At 36.7% G+C, this 17,094-nt stretch overlaps 1 protein-coding gene across 2 annotated transcripts in view; it reads left to right on the top strand.

Annotated features, from left to right (window-relative positions):
• mc5ra (melanocortin 5a receptor) overlaps positions 1-16,790 on the top strand; it is a 43,011-nt gene extending 26,221 nt beyond the window's left edge. Inside the window, exon 2 of one of the 2 annotated variants that reach the window (XM_005159581.6) lies at positions 12,835-16,790. In XM_005159581.6, coding sequence (XP_005159638.1) covers positions 12,911-13,897 — 987 coding nt within the window. In that variant the 5' untranslated portion in view covers positions 12,835-12,910 and the 3' untranslated portion in view covers positions 13,898-16,790. Of the gene's footprint in view, positions 1-12,834 lie in introns of those variants that run through there. The other variant, NM_173279.1, reaches the window with a different exon arrangement.
• The last annotated feature ends 304 nt before the right edge of the window (positions 16,791-17,094 follow it).

A 17,094-nucleotide genomic window follows, 5' to 3' on the forward strand; every position in this document is an offset into this window, starting at 1 on the left:
CATTCTTTTGGATTAATTGTGAATGCTTTGGTACATTCATACAGTACAATTGACGATACACAGTTGTCTGCTGTTTCCTATATTGTCAACTGTTTATGTCACATTGATCAAAATATTTTATATTTTTTCTTTGTTAAATTATGATGTTCCTCAAAACATCTGGCCAATAATTAATTCAATGAGCCATCGTACACAAAATCGTTTAGCTAATTGTTATAAAGTATCTGGAACCTTTTTGTACAAGACTTTTTACAGACATACATTGAATAGCTTTTATACTTGGCAAGCACATACTGTGTAGACAGAAGTATTTTATTCTGACAATGGAAGAACAACAAGAAATGAAAAAGAAACAGGGTTAACAGCTGAGAATAAAAGATATAGGAATAATGTGTGCTATAAAGGGCAAGTGAGGCAAAACACCGGAATAAAAAAATACAGAAGCCAAGAATGTAGACATTTCAGATGAAACACAGATGAGTTTTTCCCAGTCACATTGGTCACATTGGTGTATTTCTTTTGAATAGTTCTTTTTTCTTTTTCTTTTTTTGAACAATCTTTTTATTGAGTTGTAATAAAATAAAACATCACAATCATATTTACAGTTTTCAATTTAGAAGAAAAAACTAAAATAATGGGGAAAAAAGGGATAAAAAAGAATTAAACAGAGAAAAAGGGGGGAGGGCACAATTGTTTAAATTAGTAACAGAATATTAAAAAAAAAAAAAAAAAAAACATTTGGAGGAAATTGTTGAAAATTCAAATCATCTACAGAAGGCATGCACCAGATCATCAGTATGACAATGGCTTGTTTAAATAAATCTTTGAAAATAGGGGAAGTCAATGTTAGTGTATTTAGTCTTTTCCTGTTTCATGTTAACTGCTGAAATTTGAATTTGAAATAAGACAAGGGTGTCCACATTTTCTCAAAAATAGTAAGTTTGCCTTTTAACTTGTATGAAATATTTTCCATAGCTAAACAGAAGGATATATTATGAATCCACTGTACAAAACACTGTGCCTTTCCATTTTTCTTACAAAGCTATTAGACGCTTTGCTTGGAGTATATATCCAAAAAGCTTACGAATACTGCTGTGGCAGTCAATATCTTCACAAGTATGCTAAAATAAAGATTTCCAGTTTCATGTGCAGTTTTATAGATACCATTTCAAAATTGAACATTTCCACCTCTTTCAAACTTTTGATTAGTTCATAAATTTTGCAATCCAATAAAGCATTTACTTTAGCAGCGACTTTGTAGCTGCCTACACTGTAAAAAAATGAGGAAAAGGGTTTACTTGAAAAAAAAAAGCTTGGAACCATTTTTCACTCAAAAAAGCTTGTAAATCTTTAAAGCTTTGCCAAGTAAAAGACTAACTATAATTAGTACATTTAATTAAAAATGTTAAGTTAGGTTTACTTAGGAATTCTAAGTCAATTTTATTGACTTTTTGTTTTGTTTTGATTTTTTTTTTATGAGTAAACATTACTTCAAAGTGTTAAATAAAATATTATTTATTATAATGTGATGCATTGCAACTGTTTCTTAATTAAAAACACTGACAGACATTTTCATTGAGTACTTTAATTTAAATTAAACTATTCAATAAAGAAATTTAAAAAGAGTCCTGCAGAGAGAATAACAAGGGTCATCTTTGTTGGCATCGTCTTCTTCTGTAGTACTGCTCAGTATAATGATCTTCAAAATTGGTTGGTGAAGAAGACTTTTAGCAGGTCTCTTGACATTTGGTCAAATACACAAATATGTGTGAAGTGATTAAAATACTGTACACATAGTTGCAATGTTATTAACATTATCTCTTGCTTTATGATATTATAGACTGTATTAATGTTAAGACATGTGTTCTGCTGCGTAAAGTGATTAAAGTTTTTAAAATTTAGCCAAAAGTTACAATTTTGGGGGATAATAATACTAATATGACTTTAACACCTCCCTCGCAAAGATGTTTTGCATTCCCTCGCAAAGATGTTTTGCGTTCTCTCGCAAAACTGTTTCTCCACAAACACTTCCTGTTCACTGCACTCACGTAAATCCTCCCGTTTTTGCCGAAATTCTCCTGTATTTTACCATTCTACCCCACTTTCTTTACATTACTGTGCGTCGATCGTCGACTTTCATATGCTACCTCTGAACCAGTGAATGCATGTATAAGCGCGAGGGAACGCAAAACATCTTTGCGTGGGAACGTAAAACATCTTTGCGAGATAACGCAAAACTTTGCGAGGGAACGCAAAACATCTTTGCGAGGGAACGCAAAACTTTGCGAGAGAACGCAAAAACTTAGAAATATATATTTTCCTCCCACCCATTTTTTTCTTTCACCCATTTTTTTTTTTCACCCAGCCAATTTTTTTCTCCTCCACTACGTCTTTTCTGGGGTTCCGTACTGGTCTGTGTAGGATTGCAGGAGCTAAGAAAGGATCATGGCTTGTATTGGCTGTAGCTCACAAAAGTTGCTCTGTATTTGCATAAAGTTGAAGGTTTCTCAACGTTGTCACGTCGCTCCACATGACAACATGTGGCCAGCAATGGTTGCTGTCACTTGCATAGCCATATGTCTCACATAGCTGGAGATTCACATATACTTAGCAAACACGTTAGTGCCACCAGTGTTACAAGTCCTTGTGCCTATAAGGAGAATAATACATACTTTTATCATACAAATATAAAATCAAACTTATAGAAACCTTTATTATACAAACTTAAAAGAATTGTGAAATATAGGGTTGTATCATAGAGTCGTATCAAGTGTGCTTAGTTAAATTTTACTTTAGAGATACATTAGCGATTAATACAACAAACATAGGCTCATTCTGAAAATGTATGCCTATATACATTTCTAGAGATCACAAATTATATAACTAAAGCTATGTATGGCTGCATTTTGTCTTTAAAATGAAAGCTACGGGGCGGTACGACCCCGTTCCTTTTCTCTAAAAATCTAACGAGGGCTTTGCTTTTTCTTGACTGCTTTTTACCAAATACTGCGCTTGGATTTAGGGAAGGGGGTGGGTGGGTGTGATCAGTCGGTTGGATGGTCATAAAGTCAGTCAGTTGACAGTGGCCTCTAGTGGATTTATGTGAGTACAGCAGGCACGAATGGTGCTTGCAAGAGAAAATAGAGATCTGAAAAAGTGTACACAGCAGCCTCTGGTGGATTCGCAACAACAAAAACTGCAAAAAAGTTTCTTTCTGAGACATATTTTGCTGTCTCCAGAAATGTAAATAGGCATACGTAATCAGAATGAGCCTGGGTTGAATACAACAGCGTGTTGGGGAAGCATTCCAGTCCCCCGGTATACTGACTAAATTAGAAGAGAGATCTGTCAGGGGGAAATTACAGGTTAACCCAGAGGGGGGACTATTTTGCATGAACCAATTACACATATGGGATTAACTAAAAGGAACTTAAGGCATGATTTATTGACCAAAATTGCCTCCAGGTTCCAGACTCTCTTGTACAACCAGGAGTGCTGAACTGTTCTGTATCACATAGCTAAGACGTACTTTCTAACAAATAGATTGGACACGTATGTACCAGTGACCAGGTGGTGACAAGTAGGTCCCAAGGATTTGGGTGAGGAAGCACCCACAGGTCACACTCAGAGTATTACATTCAGACACTGAGGAATCTACAGATTTTTATCAATATGTAATTGCAGCCCAACCCTTCACCAGGGGAAATGAGCTCTCCTGTGTACAAAGACTTGAGTTGAATTAATGCTAAAACACTGTGTACGGACAAGAATGTAAATGTTTGTACGCAGTAAAAAAAAAATTATGTATGAAACACTGTGTATGCAAAATCCCATGCATATTCTCTTTGTATATCTGAATTAATGTGAAACTGAGTACACTTGCATGAGTGCAAAACCCCTTCCTGCCTCCTCCTGCGTATGAATCAGGTAATGACTCCACTTTGGCAAAACCAAACGAAAAAGCGATGGCAAAAGCAAGCAAGAGGAGAAACTTTGCAGAATGTGAATTGTATGTGCTCCTATCAGAGGTAGTGTCATTTGCAAGTTTGTCCTCTAGAATTAATAACAAAAGAAAAAAAAAAGAGTGGGAGAGTTAAGCTGACGCGGGTAACACAGTGGGGTCTGAACATCATACTCTGAACTAATTAAAAAAGAAATGGTTTGATGTAAAGGTGCAGGTTAAGAGGAGAACAGCGGCACAGCGTCAAAGTGTGGACCAAACAGGCAGGGGACCAGGGGATGCTGAACTACCACCCTTTGAGAAGAGAGTTGCCTCAATTGAGGGCGAAACTTTCCTGTATGGAGTAGTATCCATGTCTGTGGGAGACACAGATGTATTAGAGGAACACTTTGTTACGGCAGTACAGCAGCACTCATCCGCTCTTGTCAAGGCTGCACCACCGGCATTTCAGCTGCCCAATCGCATTTGAGCATCACATTATTTTTGAGCATCACATATTATTTGCACATTTATTGAATGGAAAGTTTCTGATTCACGTATGCAAATTCGTCTTCAGATGGTGCCTTTACGTGTGTGCAGTCAATTGGTCCGATTAAATTGGGAAAACCGGCGATCGCTGCAAATTTTGCTTTAATGTTTGGCTGGTCAACTAAATGGTATTAAAACCTTATATACTTGCTAGACATGCGGATGATCCTGTCGCATACAGCTGGCATTGCATGGCTCAAAGATGACTGGCTTAACCCCCAAAAGGTCTGCCAATTTCCTTTGGAGAGAACCTGTTCCCAGGATACTTTGTTGGTGCGATACTTTGTAGTGTGCAATTTAACATAATTGCCTCTATGAGATACCAATGAAAATAAAACACACACAAGAAATACACATACGCCAGACATGAAGTTGGCGCTGACCAATGCACATTCTCACGTTAATTTCATTGTTTGTAAATCCAAACGTGTGCGTAAAATCTGGCATACGCACAGTCTTTGTGCGTATATAGCATTGATTCATGAGGCCCCTGGTCTGTGAATAACCAAAATCAGGAGTGCTTTGCTTTCATTTTCTTTAGACCTAAAGCCTGTGCACACTAGGATGATTTTTGATGGTATTTATTGCTGACATTTAATGTCTTGTGACTAAACTGATGTGCTAAATGGCAGTGGTAAAATTGACATTATAAAATGCCATGAGCAGTTTTTTCTGATTTGATGCGCCACATAAAAACCTTGTTGACCAATGAGATTGGTGCTTTTGTTCACATTTCTTGAGCTTCTAAAGTTACAGTAAAACATGACACAAGTGCAAACCGGTCTAGCCGAGCACACTGGAATTGCAGATCAATCTGGAGGAGTTCAATGGTGAGTTTCATTTTTCTTTCACGGCTTGTAACTTTTTCCAGCCAATTTTTCGGGAACACTCACTTGGTTCATCTCAACTAAAAACCACTTGGGTATGAATGTCAAATAGTATCTTGAAAAAGTTGAACATAAGCATGAGTGAAAATAAGCAACTGAGATAGGGGTGTGGAGCAAGATATTAGCCTTCAGTAGGACATCCTCAAGTTTGGCTGATCATATTCTTTTGTTTATGCCAGTGGTAATTATACTGTAAGGGTAATTCACATCATGTCTGAGACATTTTAAAAAGAAAAGGTGAACTTCACTTCAGTCAGTCATGAGAAATTTCATTACTTTTGTATAGAAAAATATACCTATTACATATGTGGGGTTACTACCAACCCTACTCTAAATGTATTTTATGCATACCACTATTATGCATCATATGGAAGACTCAGTCTCTCATCTGTACTATACTGTAATATAGAAAGCCATTAGTATGAAGCAAAAATCTTTAAGACAGATCTTGTCCTTTTCAATCTTCAGAACTTATTATCTCTGCTCTCACGCCATCGACCCAACATAGTCACTTGATTTGGCCGTGAAGTTGTGTATTTCTTACTTTCTTGTTTGCAAAGCTTAGTATTTGGTCCATCAGGCAGTGATTCATTTACAATACTTTTATCAGCAGATAGTAGATGACAGCTTTGTGCAAAAGCCTTCTGACGCACACATTCGAATAGAGAATCCTTTATCCAGAGACCCGAAGCAGCGGCCACAATAAATCTACTCTTTTAAAGGAAACGTAATTCACTAATAAAATACACGCAGGACTGTTTTTGTGAACAATGGGCTTGTTTCAAAGCCCCATTTGCTATCTGTCATGAAATGGTTATCATATGTTTTTTAAGGATGTGCTTAGTGCTTAGATTTTATCTCGCACAGTTGCTGTCCTTGTGGTGTGATCATGTTTTTTTCTCTCTCTACCTTTTAATGTGCTATCTGAAAGATTAAAGCGGGAGATGATGAATAAGAGCAACACAAGAATTTATGATGGTAATTAGGTACCGTCTGGGTCTGTTTGTGATCAAAGATTTGTTCTGTGGACACAGATGACACGTAGAAAAGCTAGGAAATAGCACATTTCTTTTGTTTTTTCACTCCTTTAAAATGTCATATTTAGTCGATAGCTTTTAATACAAGGCAAATGCATGCTGTTTGATTTTCATCCAATTGTGGTCTTTAGTAAAGTTATATTGAAACAGTATTTTAGGTATAATATCTATCTATCTATCTATCTATCTATCTATCTATCTATCTATCTATCTATCTATCTATCTATCTATCTATCTATCTATCTATCTATCTATCTATCTATCTATCTATCTATCTATCAATGCAAATACTTTGTTAAACTGTTCCTCTTTTAATTTCTTGAGCAAATCAGCATATTGTCACGTGTCTTGATCACCAGCGACCTAATGCCAAGTTTAGACTGCATGATTTTCAAAGTAGTCTTGTCACAGTTGTTTTCACACTGCATGAATATCTGGGTTTGCGTTTTGTCGCCGCTTTGTTTACACTGCAAGATAGATCGGCGACAGGGGCTTTCACATTGCATGACTTTACAATAGGAGCAAGCGCTGACAACTTCGTCCAAACTACGTCTCACAGCCAAAAACACATAGTATATCTTTTGTTATTAACTACATAACCAGAAAGAAGCATTTAATGAGGTAGAAAATGTACATATTTGCTCACCTGGGTTTGGGAATCAGCAATTTCTCATCAACTTTCTTTTTTAACTTTTTGTATGAAACGGTAATGAAACCCGGACACGGGTGCTCCTGTCAAACCTCCACTAGGTATTCCTCCATTTCTTGGGTCCAAATAAACCGAAAATGAGAGCTTTTAACTTCTCCCCCAGCCTCCCGCTGGCCTGCAGGTACACACACACAAGTGAATGCTGCTCTATCATTGCCTGTAGGTAATCGGCGATGATGTTTTCAGTCAAAACTCATTTCACACGGCGTGATTTGAATCGCCAACAGCTCCAGATATTTAGCAGGCCAAATATCTCACAGGCATTGGTGACACATCGGCAATTTTCTCAGATCTTGTCTTTGATAGTTCATACTGTGTGATTGTCACTCACGTGCATGAGCACGGATTTGCCTGTGATTTCAGGCATTTGTCGCCGATTTCTGAAAACTTGTCGGCGAGTCAAAATCGTGGCTAAAATCATGCAGTCTGAACTCGCCATAACCACCAGAGATGCTGGAAAACAATCACATAGACACAAATCTGCTGGTAAATGGACTACAAGAACCAGTCATGCACCACACACACAACCGGATCCTGACTGATTGCATACACAGCTGATGCTGCTTAATTACTGATTACACACACATATATACAGCTCACTTTGAGACACTCATTGCTGAGTCTTGTTATCTGCAATAAGGACATTACAACGCGATTCCTAGGTCTGCCTTTGCCATCCTTTGCCATGTTTTTGATCCTTTGCCTCGTTTATTTGTTTTATCCTGTTTGCTGGCTGCCTTGTGACCATCTGCCTTTTAATTTGACTTCAACTCTGGATTGCCCTCATACATCTGTTTGCCCCTGTATTGACCACTGCTTGCCTGACCTCGCTAATAAACCTGCATGTGGACCTGTTGTCAGCGTCACTCTTCTGGTTACATAATGATTTATGAATTAACTGCATTTTAAGATATGTTTTTTTAAGCAATTAAACCTTTGCAAAAAAGCTTTCATAATATTTCTAATATTCCAATGCTGGTTTTGTGTGTGTGTGTGTGTGTGTGCATGCTTGTATTTTCAGCCTTGCTGAGATAAACTAAAAAAGAGAATGGGAATAAATTAAATAAAGACTTCACATTCTGCTTTACATTCTGCTATGTACATAAAGGATTCATCAGATCTCAAGGTTTGTTAAAGAACACTGGGCATTTCTTAAAGTGATCAGGTTAGCAATTATTGCCGAATAGTTAAAAAAAGAACAATTCAATTACTTTACTAAAGATGGTTTGCGGCTGATTGACAAACATTGAACCTTTCACCTAAAATAATAAGCAGTCAACTAGCAACCATTCAGAATACCCTAGCAACTAGGTAACAACTGACAGAATGTATCTCATTTAATGTAATATACACGGCTGCTTGCCACATAAGCAACTAATTAAATAGACAGAAGCTATTAGACACAAGGATCTTCAAATATTTTGTAAACTCATTATTTGCAAAGGAATTTAGTTCAGCTGCAAGCAGCTTTGAGTGTAGACAAATAAACGAGTTCAAACAAGGCAAACATTTGCGAGAGAATGTAGAGTCGTGTCATTTATGCAGCTTTCACTGAACATCATATACAGTAGTTGAACAAGTCAGCAATGTTAATGGCTGTTTCTCAATATGCATTCTTCTGTGATCTTATGTCCTCATGTTCTTGTGCAACGTCATCAATAACTGTCAAAGTTCAGTTCCAATACTCAAGACTGCAAAAACAGAGGATGCATGAAATTTTTAAGATTTATTCTTGTTATCGAGGACGCATGGATGCAGACTTGAGCACCGAACTCACTCTAGAAGTCCCAGAAGTCATTGTGACTGGAGGTTGGGAGCGCAGCTTTTTATAAAGGTTAATTATTAAAGTTCAGAGATATAACTTGTTTATCTCAGAAGTTTCCCCAAATGAAACGATTAATATGAACATTACCATGAAAATCTTAATAAAGGATAAACACATTAAGAGTGTTTATTTGCTGAATTTTGAATATTAAAATCTTATTTTATATTGTACAGCATATATTTGTAAAGTCTTTATGCATAGTATATATATATATATATATATATATATATATATATATATATATATATATATATATATATATATATATATATATATATATATTGAAAAGGGGAAAAACAATAAATCGTTTTATGAATGCTGTAATGTTTAAATCATTTTCCATTAAAAATGCGTGAAGGTCACTTGACCATCAGTAGGAACTTAGCATCTCATTTCTCGCAGAACGCGTTCTCTGTTCTTGTGGTCTACCAAGTTCATTCTTCCGAGGACACCTGGCAAGACCAATCCTTACAAGAACGCAAGTCCATTTTCTGCGTTCATGGAATCAACTGATAACCACTGATAACGCCAATTCAATTGAGTGACTTTCGAATCGGCTGATGTTGTGACTAATTGACAGGATAAAGAATTTCAGCGAGATGTTTCCACATACAATCTTTTATTTCACCTTTCATTTACAAAAGGTTATTTAAATTGCGTTAATTACTAGAATATGTACTCAAAAACAAAAAAGGTACAGTGTGCTTATTGTGTTCATATTGAAGTGCACAACCCTTATGATGCCCTTGAGGTGGGAAAAGAGTAAGGTTAGGGCCAGGTTTGGTGGTATAGTTAGGAAGGGCCCATAGTGGAAATAAAAGTGTAATCACAGAAACAAATTATAGTTGTTACAAATTTACATATTTAAATATAGATAATTATATTATAAGCATGTGAAAACATATGTACATAATAAGAACATTGTACTAAATGACTCATTTAAATGTAAGTAAATGGTAATTAAATGGTACTTTAATATAAAGTGCAACCTTTTAAAAAATAAATCTGTTGACCAAATTATTTTTGTCACCTAAATTGTTCTTCCGAAATCCTCTTTTTAAAATTTGTACAATGAAACTTTAAATTAAAAGAGAATACTTTTTAATATTTTTTTTTATATACATCAGTGACTATTCTTTATATCCGTACTAAATAAATAATTTATTTTATTTTAGGCTTTCATTGAATGTCACAAAGAATAATAATAATTTAAAAAAACTATTTGAATTAGAAGCACATTCATTCATTCATTCATTCATCGGGGCTGGGTCGCAGGGGCAGCAGCCCTAGGAGAGAACCCCAGACTTCCCTCTCCCCAGACATTTCCTCTAGCTCCTCTGGGGATCCCGAGGCATTCCCAGGCCAGCCGAGAGACATAGTCCCTCCAGCGTGTCCTGGGTCTTCCCCGAGACCTCCTCCCGGTGAGACATGCCTCCTTAGTTAGGCGTCCAAGAGGCATATGAATCAGATGCCTGAGCCACCTCAGCTGACTTCTTTCAATTTGGAGGAGCAGTGGCTCTACTTAGAACTCCTCCCGGGTGTCAGAGCTCCTCACCCTATCCATAAGGGTGCACCCTGCCACCCTGCAAGGAAAACTCATTTCGGTCGCTGGTATCCGAGATCTTGTCCTTTCGGTACATTTCAGTAATATATGGAACTTTCATCTGATTTATTGGTCTTTTGTGAAATGAAATGCTTAAGAACTAAGAACTATTTTAAAAACTATTTTAGAGGATAGATGTTTTTCACAATCAGTTATAAACAAACAGCAATGGACTGGAGCAACCACAACCCCCTAGCTTTCTGGGATGCACTTCCTGAATAAAAACTGCAGTGTGTCATGACTGTTTATCAAAAAAGTAGGAAATTTGTAGAAACGCCCTTGCTGTAACAACATTGGTTATAATTGTCATTAGTATCATTCAGAATGTCGAATGATAGCTTCTGTTAATTAAAATCGAAATAGTTTTAGAATAATAATAAACAGATTATTGCTGCAAATAATTAATCTGAAATACTGTTGTGGCTTTTTATTATTAATTTTCAGTTCAGCTCGATGAAGAGGTTTTGACACAAGTTACATTGTAAGAAGCACCATAGAAATCAAGATGACTTGACAACTAGAGAACATATGCACATGTACAGTATGGTTATTTTGCTTCAGTCCATTACTTAACATTTCAAATGTTCAAAAGTTTAAAAAAAAAAAAAAAAAAAGAAGCAAGAAGGTCACTAGTTCGAGTCCCGACTGGGCCAATTGGCATTTGTGTATGAAGTTTGGCTGTTCTCTTCGCATTTGTGTGAGTTTCCTTCCCTCTTTCCTCCAAAGACATGCACAATACATGAATTCAATTAACTAAATTGTCCATAGTGTATGAGTATAAATGAATGAGTGTGGATAAGTGATTTCTAGGCATGTAACGGTGTCAGAATTTCACGGTACGGTATTTATTGAATCATTTACAGGAAAAACAAAACTAATGAAAATACGCCAAAAAAGTGCCAAAAGTGTCAGTGACATACAAATTAGCCATCTATCTGTAAGCTTTGAAACAGGAACTTCAATGTTTCAATTTTAATAACAAAAAACTATTAAACCATGTAAAAAAAATATAGTTTCAATTTAATATTGTTGAAAACTCATCATATTCAACATTTAATCCCTCACTCACTCACTTAGATAGAGATGGGTTTTAAGGAAAATTATCATATAACTATAATCTGGTAAAAGCTGGGATCTCTGGGCATTTACAATGTCCCCTGCAACAGAAAAAAAACCTTCTCATTTGGGACTGAGGTTTCTGGGACAGAGATATGACTTGGCCCAGGTTGACAGCAGTGGGTAACGGTGTGCATTGTCTTTCCCCCACTTGAGAGGACAAGCCATGAGTGAGATAGAAGTCTCTTTGCGGTACAAGTCAATGTCTGCATCAATCTGAACAGTGTGCTGTATTTTGCAGTCCCCATGACTGTTATTAGTCGTATTCCCCAACTTGCAGGCACGTGCACACATAGGGCTCAACCTGTGCAGTGCACATGCCCTTTTTAGTCTTGGATAGAAAGTACCCTTCCAAAATGATCAAAAGTGCCCCCGCGACGCGACACACCCTCCTTCCGGCCCTTCAGTAGGCGCGCGACAACACAGCTGATCAGAACGCGCGCGACAACACCGCTATTCAGTACTCGCGCGGCAACAACAACAACACCCCCAGAGAAACCGAAATGCTTCCACACATCCGATTTAAAACCCGCTTTAGGTTCGATCATTTCCAGCTCTTTTTCATCCCCGCTACAAGCAGCACACTCCATTTCCGCATTACTGGATCTGTAGCGACAACAGACCGCAAAAGATGATGGGGCTGATGGGAATTGTAGTTTCCGCTACCTCCCGTTTGCTTCATTCGCCTGAGCAAATTTTCTCTGAAGACTTATAGTTTTATCGAGTCATGTGACTATGGTAATATTGAAAAAAATTGCTATTACGGTATGACGGTTTTTACAATACCGTTACATCCCTAGTGATTTCCAATACTGGGTTGCAGCTGGAGGGGCATCCGCTGTGTAAAACATATGCTGGAACAGTTGGAGGTTCACTCCACTGTGGTGACCTTTAAGATGTAGAATAAGCTGAAGGAAAATGAATGAATAATAATAATAATAAAAAAAAACACCAAGCAACTCAAAGTTGAAAGTTGTAGTTCTAACCACACAAATGTGTAATGCTATTTCCAAATGTTAAACTATGCATTTAGGTATCAAATCATTGTTGAATTATGTTGGTAACCAGTGTTGGAACTATTGAAACTCTTTCATGAATGAACTGCACTTGCATTACATACTATTATAAGTCTTTACATTTTAAACAATCTCTGTTTCCTTTTTTGCAGGTTAAAGATGCCCTACCTACCAAACCAGTGACCCCCAGAAAAGCCTACAGCCTTCCTATTCAACTGCTTGTCTACAATGAACACTTCTGAGACCACCCTGCCCTTCTGGGGCATGCATGTCAACTCCAGTCCTGCTTCATACATCCTGAACGCCACTGAGACCCCATCCCACAACAAGCCGAAAGCATGCGAGCAGCTCAACATCGCCACAGAGGTTTTCCTCATCCTTGGCATCGTCAGTCTGCTGGAAAACATCTTGGTCATCTGCGCCATAGTAAAAAACAAAAACCTACACTCGCCCATGTATTTCTTCGTCTGCAGTCTGGCAGTAGCCGACATGTTGGTGAGCGTCTCCAACGCGTGGGAAACCATAGTCATCTACCTGCTCACCAATCGCCAGCTTGTGGTGGAAGACCATTTCATCAGACAGATGGACAACGTGTTTGACTCAATGATCTGCATCTCTGTGGTGGCGTCCATGTGTAGTCTCCTTGCTATAGCTGTCGATCGCTATGTCACAATTTTTTATGCTTTGCGATACCACAATATCATGACGGTGCGTCGAGCTGCGCTCATCATCGGAGGGATTTGGACCTTCTGTACTGGATGTGGAATCGTCTTCATAATCTACTCCGACAATACATCCGTCATTGTGTGTTTGGTCTCCATGTTCTTCATCATGTTAGCGCTCATGGCCTCCCTTTACAGCCACATGTTCATGCTGGCACGTTCTCACGTCAAACGCATTGCTGCTCTGCCAGGCTACAACTCCATCCACCAGAGAGCCAGCATGAAAGCAGCCGTCACCCTGACTATCCTTCTGGGAATCTTCATCGTCTGCTGGGCTCCCTTTTTCCTCCATCTCATCCTCATGATTTCCTGTCCCAGAAACCTTTATTGCATGTGCTTCATGTCTCACTTCAACATGTACCTCATCCTCATCATGTGCAATTCCGTCATCGACCCACTCATTTACGCTTTCCGGAGTCAGGAAATGCGGAAAACGCTCAAGGAAATCATCTGCTGCTATAGTCTGAGAAACGTCTTTGGAATGTCTAGGTAACGACAGACTTAAGAAATAACTGGATTATCACTTCAAAACTTTCCGTCTTAAAGTTTCTCTTGATTTAGATGGATATGATCGGTGGATTTTATGCATGTATGGATGGATTTAGATGGATTGGAACTCATACAATGTAAAAAAATATGATCCTCTGTCAGGCAAATTCTAGAACTTGGAACTCTTCAATAAACAAAGATGCAGAATAATGCATAATGATGAGACATTTGCTGGAGAATTAAGAAGGCCTTAGTAATCATCGAACATTATAATCTTTGACAGACAATGTGATTTAATATCACAATCTCCAGGGAAACGGAAGAGCTGTTGATCAAAGCCTGTGGGGAAATCAAGTGCAATCATTCTCAAATTAACTGTGCAAAACACAGCCTGTCGTTGACATTTATGTTGTACAGGTGACATGAAACTGTAATATAGCATGCACTGTGTGGCTGCATGCACTGTGTGGTTGGCAAAGAAAGTACAAGACCCTCCCAAGATGAAATTCAAAGACAAACCATTGCTAGACTGCCATCTAATTAAAAAAAGGCATCATTTAGACACACATTACAAGACTGAAAGATAAAGTACAATGCACACTGGTACAAAATAAAGACACAGAGTGACAGTGGCATATATGGGTTCACTGTCATGCTCTTCACTAAATGTAAAGTTTAAATGTGTGAGAAAATGACTTTAAAATTGTCTTTAAAGGCATCAACATGTTTGTAATAGATATAAACTTTCCAGGTATGCCTGTCTAACAATCTGTGGATGTCTATGTAGCTGCAAATAGAAAGTAAAAGTATATACTACGACTATATATGATAAGTATTACTGTGCAACCACCAAAATAAAAAGCAGATATAAACATTGCTCACTTGTTCTCACAACAAACAATCTTACACGTGTGGGCGATTTGTGTATTATAAAAGCACGAATATGTACTTGAAATTATGAGTTTTCTCCTTGTTTGCTGTATTTACCATGGAACCTTAAAATGTAAAGAGATTAAGTTCTGTTGCTTTTTAATGTGAAGTATGTGCATTTTTCAGGTTGAAAATCAATGCTCTTTGTTTGCTGCTCACAGTCTTGAGTCACTGGATAAGTAAAACTGTACTGAAATTATGGAAATGAAAGTGTTTTGTTGGTTGCTGTTGCATCAAGCCTGCCACTCTATAACAATTACGGTCAGGACAAACAATTGCCAGAAATAAAAATCAGGATTATATAAAGAATTACACCAATTAACCAATGTTAATTTACTGCAAACCACATTCGTTTACGCACAATTGCTATTAACTGGATGCAATTATATTGATGTGTTCAGGAAGCTGGGGCTTGTTGTCATACTGTACATTTTGGTCACACTTTATTTTGATGGTCCGTTTGTTGAATTTAAGTTACATTGCATCTACATGCCAACTAATTCTCATTAGATTATAAGTAGACTATTAGGTTGAGGTTAGGGTTAGTGTAAGTTGACAAGTACTTGCAAAGTTTCTTATAGTCAGTTTAATGTCTGTTGAAGGAGCAGTAGCAACAGATATTAAGCAGAAAGTCTACTTATACTCAATTGGACAATTAAAATAAAGTGTTACCTCCCTTTTTTCCAAGTTAATATTAATATTTTTACATTCTTAAAATTTATATAATTAACATTTTATACATTTGTATTTATGAAACATTATTTTTTTTATTAGTAAAACATAAAGCAATTACACATAAAACTTCACAAGATAAAAAAAACAATTTAACCTAATAAAACATCTATACAATATAAAACACATTAAACTTTGGATTTTGCAATTGGAGAGATAATTACCTACAGTGAAAACAAGCCACATTTTCCCATTTGGTAGAAATTGGTAGAAAAAACTGTTTAAAATGAATGTATTTCATATTTCATATGTAAATCTGTTCATGCTATGTAAACTTTATGAAATGTTTAATATATATATGTAATTTATACTGTAGGGTACGTGCAGTTGAGTAAATATTCTTGTTTTGCACTGGCTTTTGATGGAGTCAGAATTTAAAAGTGTAATGTCTCTTGTTATTGCTCAGACTGTATAAAAATGTTAGATTTGGTGTTCAGTGATTATTCTCCTTTTATTTTGAATTTTCCCCATTTCATTTGGATTCAGATAAGTTAAGTTCAAATCACTGTGCAAGCATTGAAGTATTATTTAACCCTCCTTAAATGGGCTTATGATCATAGGATGTGCCTTCATTTGAATGCAGAGTCATAATGACCTAAAGGTTGTCTGATCTGTTCTCTCGCTCTCTCAGAGGCGCATTAACTGCTCCGGTGCTCAGGTCTGCTGGCTCTCCATGAAGAATCAATGACAATCTGTCTCTAAACCCCCTCGCTGTTTCAGAGGAAAACCGTGTTTATCCCATTCCTCGCTAAATAATTTGCTCTGGAGTGGTTTCACATTCATAGATCATTATTAGACAAGTATTATTAAAAACAAGAAGAGGAATCTAAACATCCAAAGTGCCACTCACAGCAGACAAAAGAATTGTTTTTCATTCGTGTGTTTGGGTGAAACAGCTGGTAAGTAATTTGGATTTGAGTGAACAGCGGTTATGCTCCTCACACTGTGATAAATGCTTTGTGCATCTGCACTGAAAAAAATTATTCAAAGATGATTCCTTGGATTTACTCAATTTTTTTAAGTTAAGTGGATCTAAACAATTTATTTGTGTTGAATTTAAACAAACAAATTAAGTTGAACATTATTAAACTTAATTTGTTTGTTTAAATTCAACACAAATAAATTGTTTGCAACAGTTCTGCATGCAAAACTTTTTTCAGTGTGTGTTATGCTGTGCAATCTCTTATCTTTATGTATTTGCCTGCATGTGCAATTAAAATATAAGAAACTTCTTGCTTGTGTCTTTTTCATTGTCACATGGTTTCAATAAAATGAATATGTATTAATGCAGGGAATCTATATACAGTAAAATGTATATGCAATTAAGTTTATCGAATCTTCTTGGTAATTTTTTTTGAGTTGAATTAAATGAACTTTTCTAGTCATCTCAACTTAAATCAGATATTTAAGTTGTTTAAAAAAATTTAGTAAAATGTTGTATAGCAAACCTGATTAACTAATTAAATTAAGTTAATGTAACATAAAAATATTTGTTGACATGTCTTTTTGTCATTTATTTTTTACAGCGCAGGTTAAGTT

Source organism: Danio rerio, chromosome 19 (genome assembly GCF_049306965.1).
Source record: "Danio rerio strain Tuebingen ecotype United States chromosome 19, GRCz12tu, whole genome shotgun sequence".
Taxonomy (NCBI): domain Eukaryota; kingdom Metazoa; phylum Chordata; class Actinopteri; order Cypriniformes; family Danionidae; genus Danio; species Danio rerio.